General features: G+C 38.5%; 1 protein-coding gene across 3 annotated transcripts in view; it reads right to left on the bottom strand.

Annotated features, from left to right (window-relative positions):
- LOC143027812 (mitogen-activated protein kinase 14-like) overlaps nt 1-24,734 on the bottom strand; it is an 85,093-nt gene that overhangs the window by 45,137 nt on the left and 15,222 nt on the right. For all 3 annotated transcript variants that reach the window (XM_076189404.1, XM_076189402.1, XM_076189403.1), the window contains exons 5-6: nt 23,546-23,708; nt 21,487-21,558 (exon numbers count right to left, since the gene is read on the bottom strand). In XM_076189404.1, the coding sequence (XP_076045519.1) occupies nt 21,487-21,558; nt 23,546-23,708 (235 nt within the window). The remainder of the gene's footprint in view (nt 1-21,486; nt 21,559-23,545; nt 23,709-24,734) is intronic.

Here is a 24,734-nt window from a genome sequence, read left to right as displayed (position 1 = left end):
CTTGGACTCTACCTTGCTTATCACTCTCACATTTAATTCTATCACAAACCCATCTCTCTCAAGATGATGAGCAGTAACAAGTGGAGTTCCACAAGGTTCTGTGTTTGTATCAATAATGTTTCTTGTCTATGCCAGTGACAATATGGAAGGTACAACAAACTATGCCACCATGTTTGCAGATAATTAATACAAAAATCACAAGGAGAGTGAACAACAGGGAAGACTGTAAGCATTAATGGCATGGAGCCAAGAATGAGAAATGAATTTCAATACCAAAAAATGCAAAGTAGAGGAAATGGGCAATAGAGGCAAAAAACTCTTTACACTATTCCTTGGCAAGTGAACCCATTACAAAAGCAAATGAGAAAAAAGATTTGGGAATGGTGATAAAACACTTGCATTTGACACACATATCAACAGGATTAAGGAAGATGTGTACAGACTGCTGCAGAAGTTTAAAGTGGCTTTTCACTAAATGGAAGAAATGATGATGAAAAAAATCATCAAAACCCTAATACATCCATTACTGGAATACATATCAGTGGTATGGTCCCCACATAGAGTGAAGGATATAAGCAAGATTGCAAAGGGCAGCAAACAAACTGGTTCCCAGCCTGGCAGATAAACCCTATGAAGAGACTGAAAGCACTGGGCCTGTCAACTTTGAAATATTGAAGAGCAAGAAGTGATATGATAATAGTATTCAGGTCACTACATGGGTTAGATTATACTGACAGATGTGATCTCTTGATTAAGAATAGGGCTTTAACCCCTTCAATACGGGACAAAATCTCGCGGGCAGCATTAGCTGGCAGACGTGCGATGTTGCGTCATACTACTCGCATTATAAAAAATAAAGTTACCGCTGTATTGCTCATTCTCTTTCACCTGTGAATTTTGATAACCATAGAAAATATGATGAAGCCAGTTTACAGAGTATGGGGGTCACTGCAGATACAACTACAATATATATAATCAAGACGCTGACATTGGCATCCTCGCATACCCACTTGCTCCTCATGAAGCCTACGTAGGCGTCATCGTATCGAAGGGGTTAAGAAGACCATATGTCTAAAGGATGTGAAGAGTTTTCCATACAGATGAATTAATACTTGGAATAGCTTAGAGGGTGATATGGCCCAAGTCTGAACAATACACGAATTCAAATCTAAACAGAATAATTCAAAATCAAGGATATAAAGTTGAAAATGTACATGAATTTGAGGTTATGTATGACAAGTGTGAGAGTAGAAGATGGAACCCAATGAATATTACTCCTTTCCTGTATACAGTGAGACTTCTCATTTACGAATGTTAATTAGCTATGTTTGTGGTGTTTTCGCTGTGCTTTTGGTGCTGTTGTTTAGTGCGTGCAATCACTATGCCACCCAAAAACCACTCCAAAACACTGAAAACACAGCGAAAACACTGCAAACACAGCTAATTAACGTACATTAATGAGAGGTCTCACAGTACTATAATTAGGAAAACACACACTGAACAACCATGGTGACACTACACAATCTTGATGCACCTCCACCCTCACCTTAAACCATTCACTCTCTCCATTACTGATTCTCACACAAGCTCAACTACAAATGTAAAAACTTTTGGCCACTTTCAACAAAATTCTACCAATCCCAAACATCTGCATCACACTCCATAATACCTATCACATGCCTTCTTAAAATCCATGAAATCCCAAGACTTCCTTACTCATTGACAAAAACCTTATACATATCTTTCTTACTACATAAACTTTGTCTATGAATCTTCTTCCTCTTCAATGCTTTTCCCCAATTACCTCTTCTGCTCCCCTCTTAACTCCTAAATACTTCCCATACACTTTACCGACTAAACAAAATTATCCTTTTAAAACTACTACATTCATACTTACCTCTTTTCCCTTGCATCATGGAACTTTACATACACTTCTTGTCCTTCCTCTCAGTCTGTGTCCATCCATCACTCCCAACATAGGTCTCTCTGGCAATCTATCCTCATTTATGTTGGCAACATCTTCAGCCCAGCAAAGCTTCTTTTGATAACGTTGACATCAACCTAACCCTTTCTATTTCTGCTCTCTTCTTGGCTTCCCTCACCTTGAATTTCACTTCCATCCCTCTTTATTCTGTAATTTTCATATGCTTCCCCATTTCTTTTTTGCAACCATTCTCCATATAATTGCTACTTTTCTGCCACCACTAACCTCAAACCTTCATCCCACTAGCTGGAATATATGTATATATATATATATATATATATATATATATATATATACATATATATATGAGGAATTCGCTAGTGGACAGCGACATTAATCAGATAATTTTATGACCATCGCGCAAGGATTCGAACCTGTGCCGTACAGCGCAGGTTCGAATCCTTGCGCGATGGTCATAAATTTATCTGATATATATATATATATATATATATATATATATATATTAACAAAATGAAGCTTTGAGTACAATCTTAAACATTCTGTAGGTATTTAAAACATCGGCAGTCTAACAAACTCTCACTGACTGTGAATACACTTAAAGACAACCCATTCACACACAAATTCTACCTCCTGGGACCAATGATGGATACCTACATGTAGTGGTTCCTGCAAGATGGACAGCACAGCCCACCAACTCCCTTATCTTCATCCACAGTATTTCTTACACTTTTTTTGCAAAAGGATAGCCGACAGTCAGTGACAGCTCTCCTCTTCCTATAACTTTCAGCCAGTGACATAGAAATAGTAAACCCCTGATACAACACAGACAAAAGTCCAAAGTTTCTAGGTTATGAGGACTATTGCCAGCCACTATGGGGCTACAGGTTTTCCACTTAGTGAAACTTGATTGATTCTATCATCCATCTTCTTTTTTCTTTTAAACTTAAAGTTGTTTGTTGTATCTAGATAGTCAACCATCTTGGTGTACACATGATAGTAAACATATTACAGTACTATCTCTCATTAACGGACATTAATTAGCTGTGTTTTTGGTGTTTTCGGTGTGTTTTCAGTGTTTCTGATGCTGTTGTTTAGTGCATGCAATCACTATGCCACCCGAAAACCATTCCAAATCAACAGATTATTCACATCAACGGACACTGTTACCCCCCTTTTAGTCCGTTAATGAGAGGTAGTACTGTATAAAGAAAATACTTGAATGCTCATGGAGGCCTCTTACTCTTCAATTACCATACCTGGCTACAAATTCACATATGGTTCTAAGTTGGGATACATCTCCTTATTCTCCCATTATCATATTCATGTGCTGCTCCAGTTTGGGCTACGTCACTTCTTAAGCTATTCCAAGTATCTATGCATCTGTACGGAAAACTACATTTCTTCACATCCTTCAGACATTTTTTCTTCTTAAATTTGTTCTCATGATCTCTTAAAACCCTCCCATCCCTTACCATGAGATCTATTTTATCAATGTTGTCTATCCCTCTTAGTGACCTGAACAGTGTAATCAAGCCACCTCATTCTCTTTGACTTTTTAATGTTGGCAGCTCCAATGCTTTAGTATTTTCTCATATTCTTTATCAGTCTGGCTAGAAACCAATTTGGTGAATGATTCATAATTCTTTTTGTGTGTGTTTCACTTCTCTTTTTTTTCTTTTTTTACTTCTCAAACACTTCCCTAGTTCTATCTTGCAAACAATCCTCATACACTCGCATTTCTTCCACCACAACCTCCACCTCTTCCTGATTCACAAAACTCCCTCTGTCAGGAGGCTGGCCCCTTACAGAGGATTTTGATGTGTGGAATTTCATGAACCATTCCCTTGGTCCAACTCACTGGCAGCAGGATTTGAACTGCCATCACCTCAACCTCTTCATTCCACCATTTATTTACGGCCTCTCTTTTAGGGCATCATCCAGTGCTGAAACAGTAACAACATAGCCTGACCAAGGACTCAAATTGTCAAAGGGACAATTACCACTGAGAAGACAGAACACTTCATCCTACACTGCCTCATTCTTGACCTACCCAGACAACACTATATCTCTTCCTTGAATGATTTGTTGTTGTTGTTGTTGTCGTCGTTCCCTAGACTGTCTGTCCGAGCAGTCCCGTCTCCCCAAGGAAGGCCACAGCCGAAACTGGGTTTTCCCACAAATCCTTTATAGAGTGTATGTTGTGTTGTTTGCGTGCATGATTGTGTATAATGCAGTCTTCCATTATGTGTTGTATGGTATGGGGTGAAGTGTTACATCCTGGGCAGCTGTTCACAACACGGTCGTCCAGCCTCTTCTGGTAGCTTAGAAGTGCTGGGTGGTGACCGCATCGCAGTCTGGCCAAGTGGACCCTGTCCTTTCATGGGAGAGAGGATTCAGAAGGGTGGATATCAGGGGGTCTGGCATGCAGCAGTGTGTTGTCTTTCAGTGTGTTAATGGAGCGGTGAGTGATATGATTATGAATATGTTTCCGGAGGCTGGTATTTGGTGGTTGTGGAGGAAGAGAAGAGAGTATCTGTGCATAATAAAGGTCTTTGGGTGTAGTTTTAATGTTTCTTGGTGTGTGTGGGTGTTCTGCTATGTAGTGTAGTGGGTGTGATGTGTTTGTGGTGGCTGCAGCAAGTGTTTGTGTGCCTCTCATGTCGAGGTGGTCCTTGACTTTGAGGACTTTTGTTTCATGGTGTAAATGGTCTGTAGGTGTTGTATTTGTGCAGCCTGTAATTGTTTTTAGGGCTTTGTTTTGTATGATTTGAAGGGTTTGTTGGTCAACATGGTGGCCATTGCTGGTTACCTGAGAAGCTTGGGTCTCTTATAATAAAGATTTGTGGTAAATGATTGATTATTCCTACTGTGCACAATTCTTGATAATTTGGAATACCCTGCCAAACACCTCTGTATGTATAGGTGCATCACAACATATTAATCAATCCACTGTACCTGGTCTCTCTTGCAGAAAACCTGCAGCCTTCGGGTAACTGACAACAGTCTACAGAAATGGATATATCACTCTTAATCATCTCCTATGATATCTTCCTTTCATTTATCATGGCTATGTCCTCCATATGCCAAGGTGCGGCATATACAGTGCCAGAAAAGGTGAACTGGTAATTAATTAGTTATCCTGTATATACATGCATTTCCTTTATTTTTTACCATAGTTAATTAAAATTTTCATTACTCTTTTCCTTTCCTTACTACTCTTCTTTTTATCAGTAGGAATTGCAGTAGTAGTTGATGTCTAAATAATCTATTCTCCTGCTGCACTGATCTTAAGTCATATTAAGTAGGTAAATGACACTACACTTTGTTATGAGCTATTAAAGAAAAAGGAAAAATATATATATATATCAGGGTGGCCATGGCACTATGTGGAAAGTGGACATTTTGATATAGTTTTCCAGAGAAGATAAGCATGTCTAAAAATACATAAAAATAAAGTTGCTCGAGTATTGATGTTTATGTTTCACCCAAATTATGGTCATACAGCCTCTAGATCCCATTTATGTTTACTCAAAAGTAGAAGTTGTTACACAAAATTATAGCCAACCCTCCCAACCGCCACATGTACACATTACCTAGCTGAGACCTGAAACAGATTTGCTTAACTGGGAGACCAACAACAAGACCTGCAAGTAATGTTCCTCCAAGATGGACTCATGAGACAAGAACCCTGGGACCTGTTTTCAAAACCCACCTACACCCTTACCTCCTTTTGGAGATACACCTAAAGGGTTGATGCTTTGTCTCTAGACCAGGCCCAAGATCTGCCACTATTAGTTTTGCCTGTAATTCTTTTACTCTTTCACTCAAGAAGAGCTGATGACTAATAGCTGTTCCCCTCCAACAACTACAAACCAATGATAGTGAAAAAATTCCACCCTAATACAACAGACAGTAGTCCAACACTTTTTCCCGGAGATCTATTGGAAGGCCTAAGGACCATTGCCTGCGACTATGGGGCTGTGAGTTTACAGTCCATGGAACTCTAAGCAACAACTATTATTACACCATGCTTATGAGTATGTATGTATAGAACAGGCTCATAATTACATGACATCCAGTTTCTTGTAAACTCATGAAGTGTTGTTGTTGTTGCTCTTAATACCGATATTGTTCTACTAATGTCTTTCCAGAGGAAACCTATATACCAAGGACTTTTTCTCCCTTATAAGGGAGGCAATCATGATATCACCTACCCTAAAAAGCTCCCAGCAAAAGCCTTCAACTCTAGATATGTTGAATCTATGTACCTGTGCTCTCAGTGATGTGAGGATATTTGTGACTACATATGAAGCATCCTGGCAGTGTGGTCATGTATCATCTATTGCATTCCCTAACCTGTGCTGGTATGCCCTGAGCACTGTGTGATAACTATATATAAATCTATGTATACTGTATTTGTCCTATTTTTTAGCTGGGCTTGTAGATGGTGTGAAGGTACTAGAAAGGTAGTAAAGTATCTGTTTAGCTCTACATTAACTAGACCTTTGTTTGTGTGCATGTATATCTTTGTGTTGGTGTGGTTGGGCAGGGTTGGTGGAATAGTGCTGTGTATCATGAGTGTTTCCACAGTAGGGTCAGGATGTCAGAGCCTGCTGTGGTGGCTCTGTGTCATGCTGCATTGCTTTTGACCTGATCAGTGTGGCAGGGGACAGGGATTAACCCTTGACCCACAAAGTGCAAACATAAGTGGGGCAACAAAGGGGTTTTAGACAAATGTAGGATAAGTGTATGACCTTTTGGTAAATATTGGTTTCTAAGTCTCATGAGTAGTATTCTGGAGTCTGTCTGATGTGTCTGAATGTTTGTGGGTAGTCTTCCATGTAATGTGACAAGTGTTGTGAGTTTTGTTTGGCAGACACTGCATTCTAAGTTTCACTTGTCAAGATGTTTGTGTAGACACAAAACATCAGTTTCCATGTGCATTTGATTAATGGGTGTTCCCTATATACAGAGTGACTGGAGCGCCTTGTTTTGTGTTTCTGAAATAAGTGCTACCCATACTGGGCTAGCAGTTCAGCATGGACATTATACAACTCAAGAAGACATGAAAAGAAACTCAAAAAGGATAACTATAGAAGAAATCTGAGAGAAGAGAGAAAAAAAAAAAGTGCTGGATATTTGGAATAACTTAAATAAAGAAACAGTGTGTGCAAACACTATTCAAGATTTTAAGAAAAAACTTGATGCTAAAAGATACAAAAACGGGTCACCACGAGCATAGCTCCCTTCCCGTATAATACAACTAGGTAGATTATGTACTTGTTTTATATTAGTTTGCTGATGTCACTGTCTTATGAAGTCTGTGCCAGTGACTGCTCTTAGGGTATTGATGTGTGTTGTATTTCCGTGTAACATTGCTATCCTGGATGCAAATGTCACAGAGATGTAAATGATCAGTCAATCCATTGCCCCTGGTCTCTCGTGCAGAAAACTTACGGCCTTCAGGGAACTAGCAACAGATTCCAGTGCAAATGTAAAAGAGATATCATATGTGGCTAAGTATTTTTATCTGGTGTGTGCTTGCACATGTATGTGTGTTGTTAAATGTAAAATATGGTAATGCAATAACTACTAATGTAAAGACTGTTTTAGAAACCCATTAAAAGAAGTTACATGCTTTGACAAGCTACTTAACAGCAGATTACTATGATTATACAAGTACTCACACCATATTAAATTCAATTTCACAACCAAGCCGAGGACATCATGCAGATGTTATGCTAGTACATAAACAAAATCAAGGTGCTCTACAAAACAAGAAGACATACCTTGCCCGATGATGCAATGTTATTCTTGCATTCTTGCTTGAAGTCTTGCACCATCATATCTTAGCTACCAGCAACAAAAATTTACTTCAGATTTTGGATAGATGAAAAATAAAAAAATTAGTCAAAGTTTGGGCAGCCCAGAATTTGTTACAGGATTACGAGAGCACCATGTTAGTACTGGAGTTACTACACAGTAATATTAACACCAGTAATAAGCAGCCTTTGCATACATTCCCTTTGCCGTTAAATTAGCACCAAACCTGCTGAGAACGGGAAAAAAAATCTCAAAAAGAAATGTCTTTCCAAAAGCTTATTCCTGCACCTTTGTGTCCTTCCAAAAATCTCCTTAAGATGGATTTCATCTAAAACATATGCTGACAACCACTGCTAGGATATTAAGCATGAGTAAAGACATAAACAATTTATGGTTTTCCTGAGTTGTGTTAAAGATCTGTAGAAACTAAATGATTAACTACAAAGAATAAATTCTTAATAATAATAATAATAAAATATATATATATTTCAACATATATTCCCCTATCTTAAACTAAAATATCCAGAACATTAGCCAAAACTTAAGACAGTAAAAAAAGGCTTTATTTTGCTGAGGAATCGTTATTTCAAGCTAGAAGCTGAAGCAACCCACACACTCATACATTACTACCAGGACCATAAATTTACTACAAATGTGTGTGGGGGGGGGGGTCATATCATATAAATGAATCATCTCAAGAGGGTCCTTACATTTACTTCTGCAAAAAGCACAGCCGTAGTTAAAAATTCCAATACAATTAAACAGCATGAAGAAATATTTTTTTTACTGAGCTGAAGAACACATCAGTGTTAGTCATTGTGTCTGTATATGTATGCATACTTGTTTGCTTTGAGTTTCACACAAGAGGTCTTTGGTATTCTACCACCAGGTCCTTATTCATTAAAATCTTTTCAGAATCCTAATATGCTATGGATAATTGAAACCTTTTGTAAATCCATTCCATTCATCAATTGTTCTACTTGTGAAACCAAATTAATTTGTATTCTTTTTGTTATCTGAACCTGCACCTTTTCATCATTACTAATGATGGTATAGCCTTTGTTAATAATATTTCTTTGTTATAGAAACATTTCTATGTGATCTCATTAACCCCCTCTCTCCTTTCTTCTAGAGTTGTTCATGCCCAACCACACTGGTTCAGAATACGTAACATGATGATTGGATCTTCTATATCTTAAGCATGGTCTGCATTAATCTAATATCAGGATCATCAGCATAACCTATCTACAAGATCCAACACCACACTAGATGTCATGTGCAAATACGAATTTAAATGTGTTCAGAATTCAAACAGCTGATACTTCTCACACTAAACTATTTTTCCAAAGCTACCAGAATACAAACAACAAAACCCATACAATTATTACCAATCTATATTCATATCTATAAAAAATCCCTGAACCCACATCACACAAACACATCCCTGGGATATGACAAGAAACACATACCAGCAGCCCTGATCTATCTATATATTAAATAGCTTTTTTCCCCTCACAATGGAGATAGCCAGAAAAGGCATGCATCCATCCTCCATCCATCCCACATACATTTACTTCCATCCCTGTCCCCCACCCACTGCCTGGGACAAAAGCAATGCAGCAACATAGCACCTCCATATTAGCATCCTTTTTACTAATCATCCAAAATCTACTTTCAGCACTCTGCATTTCTTTAGGGATCCACAAGCATATACAATTTACAATTTCTGAACAAACAACAGTTTTAAAACCAATCAAACTCAGACACAAAGTCAATAGAATAAATCTTCCCAAAACTCATAAAAAATGCATTAATTCGCTTACATTAAGGTCACCACCCAGCAATACAACAATTTATCTACTGTATATACCACCATTTCTCAACCAGGGTTCCCCGGAACCCTAAGGTTCCACAAAAGGTCCCTAAAGGGTTCTGCGAGAACAAGTGAGATAAGCTAATGCATTTTTTATTTAATTTCATATACGTTATATAATTAAACACGCACGACATATTTTTGGTTATTGTAATAATGTAATATAGACATCATCCTATTTAACCTATTAATACGATGAAAATAAAATTAGAAAGCTATGGTACATATGTTTTTTTTTTTTTTTTTTTGCGCAGGGGTTCCTTGAGACATGCAATTTATTTTAAAAGTTACGCTGGTATATACCAAAGGCTTTTTACTCCTTTTATGGGAGGTAACTAGTCAAGGCATGCTCCCACTCTCATCCACCACCCTTTCCTCCCTCTCATTTCAGCACCTTATGGACGAAGGGTCTCCCATCCACTGCCCTGGTCAGAAGGAATGCAGCAAGACTATAGTAATACCATTACAAAAACAACCTGGTAACAGACAAAACAAGCCAGTCACCACACTAGTACCTTCACCATACTTTCAACCAAGCATTTCAAAGCACCATTTGATGACCAGGTATATGTCCTTACTACACTATGAATGAGCACAGGAACATGTTCTTGTGTATGTGCTGGTGCACGGATGTAACGAAGATTTTGGTTAAGAGTAGGTCACCAGCAAACTGAATCATAAGTGCCCATGTGCATATATATATATATATATATATATATATATATATATACACACACACACGTACGTTGGATTTACAGCGAAGACTGGAACTCCGGAAAAGAAGTGCAATTTTCATGGATCTCAACGATGAGGGAGTACCTTTGTTGTATTAGTAGGGAAAGGGAAAGCTCGTGGTGTAGTGGGAAGATGAAGAAAAAAGAGAAATGGTGGGATTACTGACAGAAATGGAAGGAAATGAAGAAGCAGACGAACAGGCTCCCCCAGACATCAGAAGAAATGTCAACAAGAGGGCTACAAACGATGCAGGTGAAGACGAAAATATCAGTAAAAGCATTAAATTTAGAAATATATATAAGAACAACACAATAGAAAGTGGAGATAATAATATCCATGGATTTAATGAGGGGGGGTGCCAACCTCCCCCAATAAGCAAGTCTAGAGGAAAAACTAGAGAAAACGACCAAACATTGGGAGGTTTGGTTCAGCCAACTTACACAGATTATGCAAAGAGTAGATAAATTGGAAGAACTAAAGGAGAACCAAAACCTAACAAAAGAAATAGAAGAATAAAAAAGACAGTTAAAAGAAGTAAAAGATGAGAATGAGGAATTAAAGAAGAAGAATAAAGAGAATAGAGAGTCCTTAGCAAAAATACAGGGTTGGAAAAAAGTCCAAGAGAACAACAAAATTGTATTCAAAGATATAGTGACACAACAGATGAAAGAACAAACTAAGGACACAGTTATTAAAGTGATGAGAAGGAGAATATTGTAAGAGACTTAGTGGACAAAAAGAAATGTATAATTATATAAGGGATGAAAGAGAAGCATAATCCAAATAAGACTACAGGAGTAAAAGAGGAGAAGGAAAAGGTAAACGGATATTAGAAGTAGTTCATGAGGATGAACAAGAAACAGGGAAAGAAGTTGAAGAAATATACAGACTAGGGAAATACAATACAGATAAGACCAGACCAGTTAAGGTTAAATTCAGGTAACAAATGACAGCAGAGAATATCTTAGTAAAAACAGGGAAACTAGCAAAAAGTGATCAGTATAAACAGATATGGATAAAAAGAGAAATGAATAAAGAGGAAAGAGAGGATGAGAAAACAAAAAGAATAGAAGCTAAAGAAAAAAAAAGAGAAAAGAACAGTCAGATAAAGAGAAATTCTATTGGAGAGTAGTGGATATGAAAGTGAGGCAATGGTTCATAGCAGAGAAAAACAGAAGGGAAACAGAAAACACGATGGAAGTAACAGAAAATTAAAAGTGTCTAACACAAATATAGATGGCTTAATAACAGGCTTGAACGAACTGAATGATTACCTGAAAGAAAAAGAACCTTTCATAATGGGAATTGTAGAGACAAAATTGAAAGGCCCACTACCACCCAACAGTGTAGGACATGGTGCATATAATTATTAGATTAGAAACAGAGAGGTAAAACAAGGGGGTGGAGTTATGTTCCTGACTAAGAAGGATATAAATGTGAGGTATGTCACATATGGAAAGAATAGAGATGATTATGATGGAAGTGGAGGACAGGGATGGGAAGTTTGTAGTAAATTATGTGCCTCCTAAAATGGCTTCATGGGAAGAGAGAGAACACAAAAATATGTTAGAAGGCACAAGGATAACACTAAATAAGATAATGGAAAATGGAGGAAGAATAGTTTTAATGGGCGACTTTAACTGTAAAGAAATCTGCTGGGAATAGATGACAGTGAAGGGTGGAGAAGACCTATGGGGAAATGTACTACTTGATATGTTTATAGAACATACAATGACACAATGGATACACGAGAATACTAGGTATAGAAATGAGAAAGAACCATCAAGATTGGACCAAATAATCACATCAGAACCCGAAATAGTGGACAAGGTTGAACATAAGACACCAATAAGTAAAAGTCACCATATATTGGTTGAACTGGAAAAATACATGGAAAAAATGAACAATATAGAAAGGAAAGATGGATGTATGGAAAAACAAATTCTGATAAAATAAGAAAATTCTTTCAAAAAGTATACTGGGAAAGAATACACAAGGAGGGAACAACAGTAGAAGAGAAATAGACTATTTTGACAAAAATTTATAAAGGAGTGGAAAAGTATGTTCCAAGACAAAAACAAGAAAAAGGATATGTAAAGTGTTGGTACAGCAAAAGATGTAGGGAGTTAAAAGACAAAAGGGATAAAGCTTGGATAAAATGAAAAAAAAAGACCTTTATGGAAAATATATACTAATTATAGAAATTAATATGTACAAGTGTGCAGAGAAGAAAAGAGAAAATACAAAAAAGATGTCATAGAAAAATGTAAAGATCAACCAAATCTATTTTACAGATTTGTAAACAACAAACTGAAAAACAAACAAGAATTAGAGTTGAATACACAGAGGAAATAGAAATGGCGGAAATTATGAACAAGCATTTTAAATCAGCATTTACGAGGGAGAACATACAACTTAAGAGATATCGAGTGGGAGGAGAAAGTCCCCCCTATGAAAGAGATAGAAGGAACAAGGAATGAAATAATGAATTACTTGAGTAACCTCAATGTCAGAAAATCGCATGGACCAGATGAAAAGGCAAATTGGATCTTGAGAGAAAGCAGGAATGAACTAACAGACAAAATACATAGTCTAATAAGCAGTTCATTGAAGGAAGGAAAAGTTCCAGAAGATTGGAAAAGAGCAAATATAGTACCAATATATAAAGGGGGAAACAAGGAAGACCCTACTAACTATAGACTGGTCTTCTCTTACTAGTATGATAGCTAAAATTTGTGAAAGAATTATCAAAAGCAGATGGGTAAGGCATTTGGAAAAAAACAAGGTACTAAATCCGAGGCAATTTGGATTTAGACGAGGACGATCATGCATCACAAACTTAATGTGTTTCTATTCAAGGTTAATAGATGTAATCCAAGAAAGAGATAGATGGGCTGATTGTGCATTTCTAGACCTGAAAAAAGCTTTTGATAAGGTGCCACATAAGAAATTGCTAAAGAAATTAGAAACTGTAGGAGGAATACAAGACAAACTGCTGAAGTGGATGGAAGACTTCTTGCATGAAAGAAAAATGAGAGTGGTGATAAGAGATAAACACTCTAACTGGGATGAAGTGATTAGTGGAGTTCCACAAGGAACAGTTCTGGCCTTAATAATGTTTGCTATACATATTAATGATATGGATAAAGGAATTGAAAGCTATATGAGCTTCTTTGCGAACGATCCTTTTTTTTTTTTTTTAAGTGAACAATGTAGAAGATTGTGAGTCACTGCAGAGTTATTTCAATAAAGTATGGGAATGGAGTAGGAAGTGGGAGATGGAATTCAATGTCAAGAAGTGTAGTATAATGGAATTTGGAAAAAGCAAAGAAAGAATAGTGGGATCATATAAATTGGGAGAAGAAATAAAAAAAGTAGAAAATGAGAAGGACCTGGGAGTCATTATTATGAATAATATGTCCCCTGAGAAACATGTAAACAAGATTTTTGGAGAAACTTATAATTTAATAAGAACAATCAAAGTGGCATTTACATACCTGGACGAAGAAATAGTGAAGAAAATACTCGTCACTTTGTTAACACCAAGATTGGAGTATGCAGTGATGATGTGGTCACCAAGTACAAAAAAAATATGTATAACAACACTTGAAAGAATACAAAGAACAATATTGAAATTGGCAACAACGCTCTCAGAACTATCATATGAAGAGAGACTAGCAAAACTTGAGCTACAGACATTAGAGCAAAGAAGAGAGAGAGGAGACTTGAGAACTATTTATAGAATCATGAAAGGTATAGAAACTATTGATAGAGAGGATCTAATAAAATGGGATAGTAGAGATACAAGAGGACATGGAAAGAAAATTAAGACAGTTATAGAAGAGACTTGAAAAAGAACAGCTTTCCCCACAGGGTAATAGACGTTTGGAACAAGTTAGATGAGAATGTGGTGTGTGAAAAAACGATACATGAATTTAAAAACAGTCTAAATAAAATGAGATATGAAGACTGGACACCACGAGCATAGCTCCCCTTCCTGTAAAATACAAGTAGGTAAATACATACACACACTCAGCATTATAAGCAACTATTTAGCAATGTATCTAATGACATATTAAGATACTTTTTATAAAAGGACAAAAATGTATATTCAATCCTAAAATTAATCTTACATACTCAAAATATACTGGTATAATCACTTTTGAGTAAATGGAATGCAAAATTTCAAATAATTTCCATCTTGGTTCTCTTTCCGCTATCAATTTCTACTTTTTTGTTATTATAGCAATCTGATGGAAAACAGAAAGACACCAGGAGTAGAGGAGGTGTTCCTGTTGCCGATTCCTGTGCATGTTCTCACGTATATGTTCCTGCTAAAAAATCCATATTCAGAGAAATAAAGCTAAGTGGACATGTGACCTTGCAAGGAAGACTGAGGATGGGATGGATGGATGAGGTGAAGGGGGCCTTGAACCAAAAGGGAATGCCTATTGAGCAGGGAATGGAGAGGGCAGGAGATAGGTGTGGGTGGAGAATGGTAAACTGATGTGGCCTGAAGAGATTTCTCCTCATCCTCTCTATTTACTCATGTGGCAACAAGGAGGAAGGGTCAACATGTAAGTGAAGCAGTGGGGATACACAATTATCACCATTTAGGGTCTGCTGCAGAAGTGCTGTCTTGCTGCATTGCTTCTGACCCAGACAGTGGGTGGGGGACAAGGATGGCTCTTCAACCGTAAGGAGCTGAGCAATTTTTCAAAGTCAAACAAATGGGTGTGGATGGGTATGGGATGGGTGGGGGGTAGGTGCATGCCATGGCTGGCTAACCCCCTTATAAGGAGGAAGCCTTTTGGTATACAGATAGACATACATTTGTGTAACTCCAAATAAAAATTAATAAAAGTGTATACTTTCAAACTTTAAATCAAATTCATGGCTATATTAAGCGAGAGAGAGAAAGAGAGAGAGACAGACAGATAAAAAAATAAAAAATAAATAAATACAAAGATCCATGTCTTCACCATGAATTGACTGACTCATTTTCAGGTCGATACACCCTATCAGATAGGAGGCACCTAGTTTTCTATTAGCACAAAGAATACATACCAAACACTTATTCATCAATGAAATACCTTACCCATTCAACACTTTCTGAAACATGGCTACACTGCTCTGTCTACATTTTTCCAGTGGATTATTTATGAAATAAAAATATTACTCCACAAGTAAGCAGTGCAAATATTTGGAATGAAACATTTTCATTTACAATATTACACTTTAAAGTGGTAAAAATATATACATATAAATTACATAAAAATAATAATCAATAAATACATACATACACCATAGGCCTTTTCCCCCTGATATGGGAGGTAGCCAAAGTCAAAGGCATAAATCCACTCCCACCAATTTCATCCCCACATAATCAACTCCCATTCACCACCCCTCCCTCCCTCTTTTCTTGGCTCCTCCTGAATGACAAGTCATCCCTGCATATTGCTCAGTGCCCTGGGTCAGAAGCAATGCAACAAGATGCAGTACATCCACAGCAAGGCCATTTCATCCAATCGGCGACCCCCCCACCCTCATACAGAAAAAGAGAAGACAGGGAGAAACCCCTTTGGGCTGCATCAAAATATCATTCACACATAACCACCCCTTTACCCCACTTCAAACCATGTATTACAGCATCATCCATATACAACCATTCTCCATTCACTCCTATCTTCTGTCTTCTCCCTTTCTTCTTTAACAGATATCCCCTCTTTCTCAATGGCCCTTTTACCCCATCGATCCATCTCATCCTTGGTTGGCCCCTTTATCCATTTCTGCCTTCCCCACTTTTTTTTTTTTTTTTTTACCATTCTTTCCATAATAAATACATACATACTTACACCAAAGGCTTTTTCCCCCTTACAAGGGAGGTGGCCAAAGTCAAAAGGGATAATTTCACTCCCACTCCCACCCACTCCATTCCCATTCACCACCCCTTGCTCCCTCCCTCTTTTTTTGGCTCCTCCTGGATGATGGGTCATCCCTGCATCTTGCCCACTGCCCTGGGTCAGAAGCAATATAGCAAGACACAGCACACCCACAGCAAGGCTGCTTCATGATGAGAAAGAAGAAGAAGAAGAAGAAAAGAGAGAGAGAGAGAGAAAAGCAACAAGTACTGACCTTGATGTTTGCTAACAGTTTACAGATTATGTCACTTATATTTCACCATCACAATAGTTTCAAATGTTCTGATGAGACATTTCATTCTGCTGCCTTCCAATAAGAGAATGTGTTCTTTCCTATCTTTGTACCTGGACCCTTTATGTAGCACAATCATACATTTCCTCCATGTGTATTAAACACGCACAAGAACCTTTAGTTACTACAATAATTTATATATTTGGTGTTGGTGTTATGGATAATCTATTTTTCAACTCTGCAGTCTAATCAACAGCATTAAATATGATGAGGATGATTCAGTTAAACATTGTGAACTCCCCCTATCAGGAGGCTTGTATGATGCCCCTTCCAGAGGACATTGTAGTGTGGAATGTAATTAACCATGCCCTTGGTCCAACTTGCCAGTGGTACGGTTCGAACTGCCATCACTTTGACCTTCACTGCAGGTAGTGACGAGCATCCACATAACATCCACAAATAATAAATGGTTCAATTTCCAAATAATCCCATTCTCTCCCATCTATCCCAATCCTGTACCTATTATGCTTGTGTTTACCTTCCTTACCACCATGTACACACTGGACAACATTGATGATATCACACAATCCTGGCAAAAGCAACTGCAGACAATGGCATTAACAGTAAAGCTTACTTAGTGACAGACAATGGCATCTGTACCAACAGCAGTAATGACAGTAGCAGAAGCACTCATAAAATGGGAGAAAATGGATACAGAAATAGGACAACTGCATTGATTACAGTACATAACCTACTCTACTTCTTGTTTGCCGACATCTGTGAGAAATTACTAAAATTAGAAAATATATTATAATCTCTTATTTCTAGATCATTACAAAGCCTTAATATTTCTGACACACAAATAAACCAAAAGTATATACTGTACTGACTACAGCTCTGAAAATCAAAATGCTAGATTATTTTCCCTTTCCAAGTTTTTAAAATATATGAGACATTAATAAACACATGAAATTCCACATGTATTAAGTACCTGTTCTCATTTTCTCTTAAACTAACAACCTGTACTTCCTACAGTTATCTGACATAATTAATCCTTTGAAGAATGGATGCTTTTATCAGGTGAGTGAAATTATCTGGCATCACCTAGATTCAAATACAAGGATTTGGAGAGGAACAGAGGGAGTAACTGGTGAGGAACAGTGTGGGTTTAAATAGGTAGGGGTTGCGTGGATCAGATTTTTGTGGTAAGACAGATATGTGATTGAGCTTTAGGAAAAGGTAAGGCTGTTTTTTGGGCCTTTATGGATTTGGAAAAGCCTTATGACAGGGTAGACAGGAAGGCACTGTGGGAGGTATTGCAGATATATGAGATAGGAGGAAAGCTCTTCAGAGCACTCAAGAGTTTTTAAGAGAATAGTAGAGCATGTGTTAGAATTAGAAATGGAGAGAGTGAGTGGTTTGAGGCATAGGTGTTGTGTTGATGATGTGTTATGTTGCCTTGGCTGTTCAATTTATACATGGATGGGGTGGTGCGAGAGGTAAATGCAAGGGTAATGGGTCAAGGATTGGAGATGATTAAAGAAAATGGAGAAAAGTGGGAGATAAACTAGTTGTTGTTTGCTGATGACACTGCACTTGTAGCAGGGTCAGAGGAAGGAATGAGTAAGTTTGTGTCAGAGTTTGGGAAGGTGCGTGAAAGAAGGAAGTTGAAGATAAATGTGGGTAAAAGTAAGTTGATGAGATGCACAAGGGGAGGAAGTGGCAGCAGACTGGAAGTGAGTATTAAGGGAGAGAGAATGGAGGAAGTGGATAGTTTTAGATATTTGTGTGCAAATGTGGCAGGAAAGGGAGGAGTGGAGATGGAAGTAGATTGTAAATTGAGAGAAGCAAGTAAATGCCATGAAGGATTGAAAAGTGTAATGAGACAGACATTTGGGAATGGATGCTAAGAGGAGATTGTATGAAGGAGTGATTGTGCCAATAGCACTGTATGAGGCTGAAACATGGAACATACGAGAGGAGAGGAAGAGTTTGAAAGTGTTTGAGATGAGGTGCCTGAGAAGTATGAAAGTGGTTACTAGGCTGGATAGAGTGAGAAATGAGGTGAGGATGAGAACGGGGGTGGAAAGGGAGTTGGGAGATAGGGTTGATGAAAGAGTATTAGGATGGTTTAGACACATGGAAAGAATGAGTGAAGAAAGATTAGTGAAAGTGGTGTGGAAGGTAGAGGTGGAAAGAATGAACATGAGGGGGTGACCAAGGATGAGATGGATGGATGGGATAAAAGGGGCATTGGGAAAGAGGGGAATATCTGTTGAGAAAAGATGGGAGAGGACAGAAGTTATGGGCAAATGGAGAATGGTTGTGTATAGATGATGCTGTGATGCATGAAGGGGAGTGGGTGGAGGATGGGGGTGAGGGAGAATGTGTGAAAAATAAACTGATGCAGCCTGAAGGGATTTCTCCCTGTCCTCTTCATTTCTGCATGAGGGGACAGAGAGGGGGTTACTGATTTAATGAAGCACCCTTGCTGTGAATGTGCTGTGTCTTGCAACACTGCTTCTGACCCAGGGCAGTGGGCAAGATGCCAGGATGACTTGTCATCCAGGAGGAGCCAGGATATGAGGGAGAGGGGTGGATGGGAGTGGAGTATGTGGGGATGGAATGGGTGGGAATAGTTTTTATGCTTTTGTTTTTTGGCTACCTCCCTAGTATGGGTGAAAAGCCTTTGGTATATGCACGTACGTAACACAAGTCAAATAATTGTATGCACATCAGGTTGCCTGATGTACAATGATGCATCACAACACACGCATTATGAAATATAAAGTTACAGTTGTTATACTTATTCTGTTTCACTCAGAATGTTTATAACCACAGAAAACACGATCAAGCTTGTTCCTAGTACATGGTGGTTGCTCAGCCACTACTGCATACGAGTACATACACATACCAAGTGCATTTTCTTCCTTACATGGGAGGTTGCCAAAATCAAAAGGTATAATTCCACTCCCACCCATTTCATCCCCACCCAGTCCATTCTCGTTCGCCACTCCTCCCTCCTTTCTTGGCTCCTCTTGGATGATGGGTCATCCTTGCATCTCACCCTTTACCCAGAGTCAGAAGCAATGCAACAAGACAGCACATCCATTGCATGGCTGCTTCATTTAATTGGCGACCCCCTATTTCTGTCTCCTCCTGCAGAAAAAGAGAAGACAGGGAGAAATCCTTTCAGGCTGCATTAAAATATCATTCACACATAACCACACCCTAACCACCTCCTCCCTTCCATATACAACCATTCTCCACTCATCACTATCTTCTGCCTTCCTTCCTCATTAGACATTCCCCTCTTTCTCAATGCCCTTTTACCCCATCCATCCATATCATCCTTGGTCATCCCCTCATGTTCACTCCATCCACCTCTGCCTTCCATACTTCTTTTACTAATCTTTCTTCACTTATTCTTTCCATGTGTCCAAACCATCTCAATACTCTTTCATCAATTCTGTCTCCCAACTCCTTTTCCATCCCTGCTCTCCTCCTCATCTACTTGTTTCTCACTCTATTAAGCCTGGTAACCCCTATCATACTTCTCAGGCACCTGAACTCAACACATTCAGACTTTTCCTCTCTTTTGTTCCATGTTTCTGACCCATACAGTGCTGTCAGCACAATCACCCTTTCATACAATCTCCTCTTTGCATCCACTCCCAAGTGTCTATTTCTCATTACACTTTTTAATCTCCCAAGGCATTTACTTGCTTCTCTCAATCTACATTCTACCTCCACCTCTATTCCTCCCTTTCCCACCACATTCACCCCCAAGTATCTAAAACTATCCACTTCCTCCAGTCTCTCCCCTTGTATATCTCATCACCTTACTTTCACCCACATTTATCTTCAACTTTTTTTTTCACACACCTTCCCAAACTCCGTCATTAACTTCCTTAATCCCTCCTCTGATCCTGCTATATGTGCAGTATTGTCAGGAAACAACTGGCTTATCTCCCATTTTCCCTTTTTCTTTAACCATATCCAGTCCCCTGCTCATTACCCTTGTATTTACCTCTTGCACCACCCCATCCATGTACATATTGAACAACCATGGCAACATGACACATCCCTGGCAAAGTCCCACCTTTACCTCTCCATTTCTAATTCTAACATAGGCTCTACTACTCTCATAAAAACTCGACTGTTCTTAACAGCTTTCCTCCTATCACGTATATCTGCAAAACCTCCCACAGTGCATTCCTGCCCATCCTGTCATAAACATTTTCCAAATCCATAAAGGCCCATAAACATCCTTACCATTTGCTAAAGTTTTCTCACACAAGACATGGCCCCTTACAGAGGACTTTGTAGAATGGAATTTTATGAAACATGCCCTTGATCCAATTCAGGGTGTTGGGCCATAAGCATGTTTAGTTAGATTCCATGCTTCTACGAAATTAACTAGAATGAAATACTCACAGGAACCAATGAGTGGTACTTGTAAGTGATGGTTCCCTAAGATGGATGGAAAGAAGAGTCGTCTGTCTGCCGTCCATTTTCAAAAATTTGTGAACCTCATCATCTCAATCTAGAGGAGCAATCATAGAACTCCAAGGGACTTACACTCTTATCCTCTGTCAATGTCAACTACATTTCCTTCACATTTTCATCCATGGATGAGTGACAACTGACAATTCTCTCCTGTTACTTTCAGCCCATTCCACAGATACAGTCCTGCACAAAAATATCACACTAACACCAGTCCAAAGTTTCTTCATAGAGAAATCTATAGGAGGCCTCAACGACTTGCTAGACAATGTGTAGCACAGTTTCCCAGTCAATGTATCTTGAGGCAACAATTATTACTATAAAAATACTCTCATGTGACACAACCCCTCACAGGCTTAAAACATTTTTCAGCAAAAATCATCTATAATCTACATGACCTAATTTTTTTCAGCTAAAGTTGACTAACACCTTATGGAACAAAAAAGGATACGGTCTGCACCAGGGAAAAGAGTTCGGCCTGTCAACAGCTCCGCCATGATGCACCCCACTGACCAGATGTCAACTGTGATACACAAAGGTGTAAAGGAATTAAGAAATTATTCTAACAAGAGAAAATATTAGACATGGAACATATCAATATGGGAGACATTACTATTGAGCAATTAAAATGTTAAAACCAAAGTTCATGGGGAGCATGGTGTCTGAGCAAACTAGAGTGGAGTCTTGAGGGGAGAATTTTGATGGATGGCAGTTTGAATCCTGCTAAAGTTGATGAGTGACGGTAATAAGGGTATGTGTTTTTCATTCTTTAAGTTCTGACAGAGGCAGCAATGCCTTGCCATCCTGAAGAGTAGGTGACAGAAAAGGAAGAAGAAGAGGAAAGAGAAGAAGGACAAGTAACATCTTAAGGGGGTACGCGACACCTGGAGGTCATTTTCTAAAATATTTAGAGTAAAGAGCTGAAACTTCTCAGGTAAATAGGTATCCATATTGTCTACATTTTAGGTGAAGCAGAATGATGTATGTACACATGTACACATGTACACATGTACATATACCAGTAGCGACATTTAAAAGTGCACAGCACCATAATACGTGGACCAATTTGTTTTATATTTTGGCTATGATTAGTCAGTAGGCACACCTAGGGCCGGTCATTGAGTAATTGAACAATTTCCTTTATACTTTTGCATACAGGCATTTCAATTTTAATGGCTGACAAAAATCGTGATAAATACAATTTTTTTGCCTTTGTTTCCATTATTACTCCGAACTCTTTCATCCTATTCAAAATATTCAAACGATCGGCCCTAGCAGTTACTAAAAGTAATATTCCCTGTAAGTTTCATCTAAATCTAATGTATATTAGATTTTTTATGATTAAAAAAAAAGTAGAAAAATATCGAACGGAGATATGGCAACTTGAAATATGAATATATCTGTAACTTGCTTATAGTTTCACCAATTTGACTGATTTTTTCATGGCTTAATTCTTATTATATAATAAGTACAGTAAAAATTATCAACATATTTTAATTATAAGTACTTTAAATACTGAAAAACTAAAGTATAAGTATGTCACAGTAGTGACGACGCACAGACGACAACATCATATAATTTGCTTTTTTGCACCTTTGGCGGTTTCTTCATATGAAACCTCTCTGCTGGGGGTCTTCAGGGTATCTAAATCATTGGAAAGAGGTTTATTTTCCAGTAGTGGGCGCCTTCTCTTTCCTCATCAGATTCCCCTCGCCAATCTATGTTGGTAGGGCACCCCCTCCAGCATCATATGATGTCCCTTCTTCTTTCTTCTTCCTGTATAGCCTTGATCTTTTTCCTCTTGCTTTCTTCTTTGGATTTAATCTTCCTCTTTGAATTGTTTAGTCTAATGTTGTCCTTTACCTCTGTCACCGTCACAGAGGTGCAGGTGAGGGCGGTGGTGGAGTGAGAGGTGGTGAGATCTTTAGTTGTCTTTGACTGCTTGCCATCTTTAACTGCTGTTTTTTGTCATTGTGATGTTCTTTTGTTCTTTTTGCTAACCATGATGACTGTACTAAAGAGTAATATGTACTAGCTAAAGTAATAGATTGCAATGAGAGCTCATGAGACATGCGTACTTCCCTTTTCAGAGCTAGCCGGTAACTAACGCTTAGTTTCGCACAAAGTTGACGAAATATTCTCCCTCCACCTTCCTCCCTTCCCCTCCACAATCGTATTGGCCGTTGATACACTGGGCGAGTGTAAATTCAATCAAATTTCAACGTTATTCGCTGCGCCTGAAGGTCCTAAGTGGCACGCCTCCTTCTAGTGTGGGTTGCGCCTTTAAATCTGTCCCTTTAATCCTCACCCAGGACCTTTAAATTGCGCGCGGCTGGAAAATTATTTGTCGGGATTTATTTCTAAGTGGTATACGAACATTTTGAACACAGTTTTGAAAAATGCCATATCTTGACCAAATTCACCCCCCCAGGTGTCGCGTACCCCCTTAATTCAAAAGATAAGAACACATAAAAAATAAATAAATGAAATAAAAAATTATGAATACATACCAGTCTGATTATAATGCATCCAGTTCAGCATGATTTCTGGTGCTCTGTACCATCTTGTTGCTACATATCCAGTCATTTCAGACTCAGTAGGTCGTGCGAGGCCAAAGTCAAGAATTTTAAGTTCACAGTCCTCATTGACTGCTATATTACTTGGTTTCAGGTCCTGAAAAATGGTATAAAACAATATGCATTACATTGGACATGGTCAAGTCAAGGTATACCATAAGATAAAATATAATAAAATAAATAAATACATACATATGCCAAGGGATTTTTCCCCCCTCACAAGGGAGGTAGCCAAAGTCAAAGGCATAAATCCACTCCCATCCATTTCATCCCCATATATCATTCCCATTCACCATCCCCCCTCCTTCTCTTCTTAGCTCCTCTTGGATGACAGGTCATCCCTGCATCTCCCCAACTGCTCTGGGTCGGAAGCAGTGCAGCAAGACACAGCACATCCATAGCATGGCCACTTCATTTAATCTGTGACCACCCCTGCCTCTGTCCTCTCATGCAGAAAAAGAGATGGGAAGAAATCTCTTCAGGATGCATCCAAATATCATTCACACATACTCCCTCACCCCCACCCATCTCTTCCATGCATCACAGCATCATCCATACACAACTGTTCTCCACTCACCCCTATCTTCTGTCTTCTCCCTTCCTTCCTCAATAGACATTCCCCACTTTTCCAGTGGCCCTTTTACCCCATCCATCCATCTCATCCTTGGATGCCCCCTCATATTCACTTCCTTCACCTCTGCCTTCCACACCTCTTTAACTAATCTTTCTTCACTCATTCTTTCCATGTGTCCAAACCATCCCAAAACTCTTTCACCAACTCTATCTCCCAACTCCCTTTTCATCCCACTCTCTTTTTCACCTCATTTCTCACTCTATCCAGCCTAGTAACCCCTATCATACTTTTCAGGCATTTCATCTCAACACATTTAAACTCTTTCTCTCTTCCTCTCTTATGTTCCATGCTTTTGCCCCAAACAGTGCTGTCAGTGCAATCACTCCTTCATACAATCTCCTCTTAGCATCCATTCCCAAATGTCTATTTCTCATTACACTCTTTAATCCCCCAAGGCATTTATTTGCTTCTCAATCTACATCCTACCTCCACCTCCACTCCTCCCTTTCCCACCACATTTGCACCCAAGTATCTAAAACAATCCACTTC

The sequence above is a fragment of the Oratosquilla oratoria genome, chromosome 8 (genome assembly GCF_046742065.1).
Source record: "Oratosquilla oratoria isolate Oo_2021 chromosome 8, ASM4674206v1, whole genome shotgun sequence".
NCBI classification, from domain to species: domain Eukaryota; kingdom Metazoa; phylum Arthropoda; class Malacostraca; order Stomatopoda; family Squillidae; genus Oratosquilla; species Oratosquilla oratoria.
This window is presented reverse-complemented; position numbering and strand designations above follow the sequence as displayed.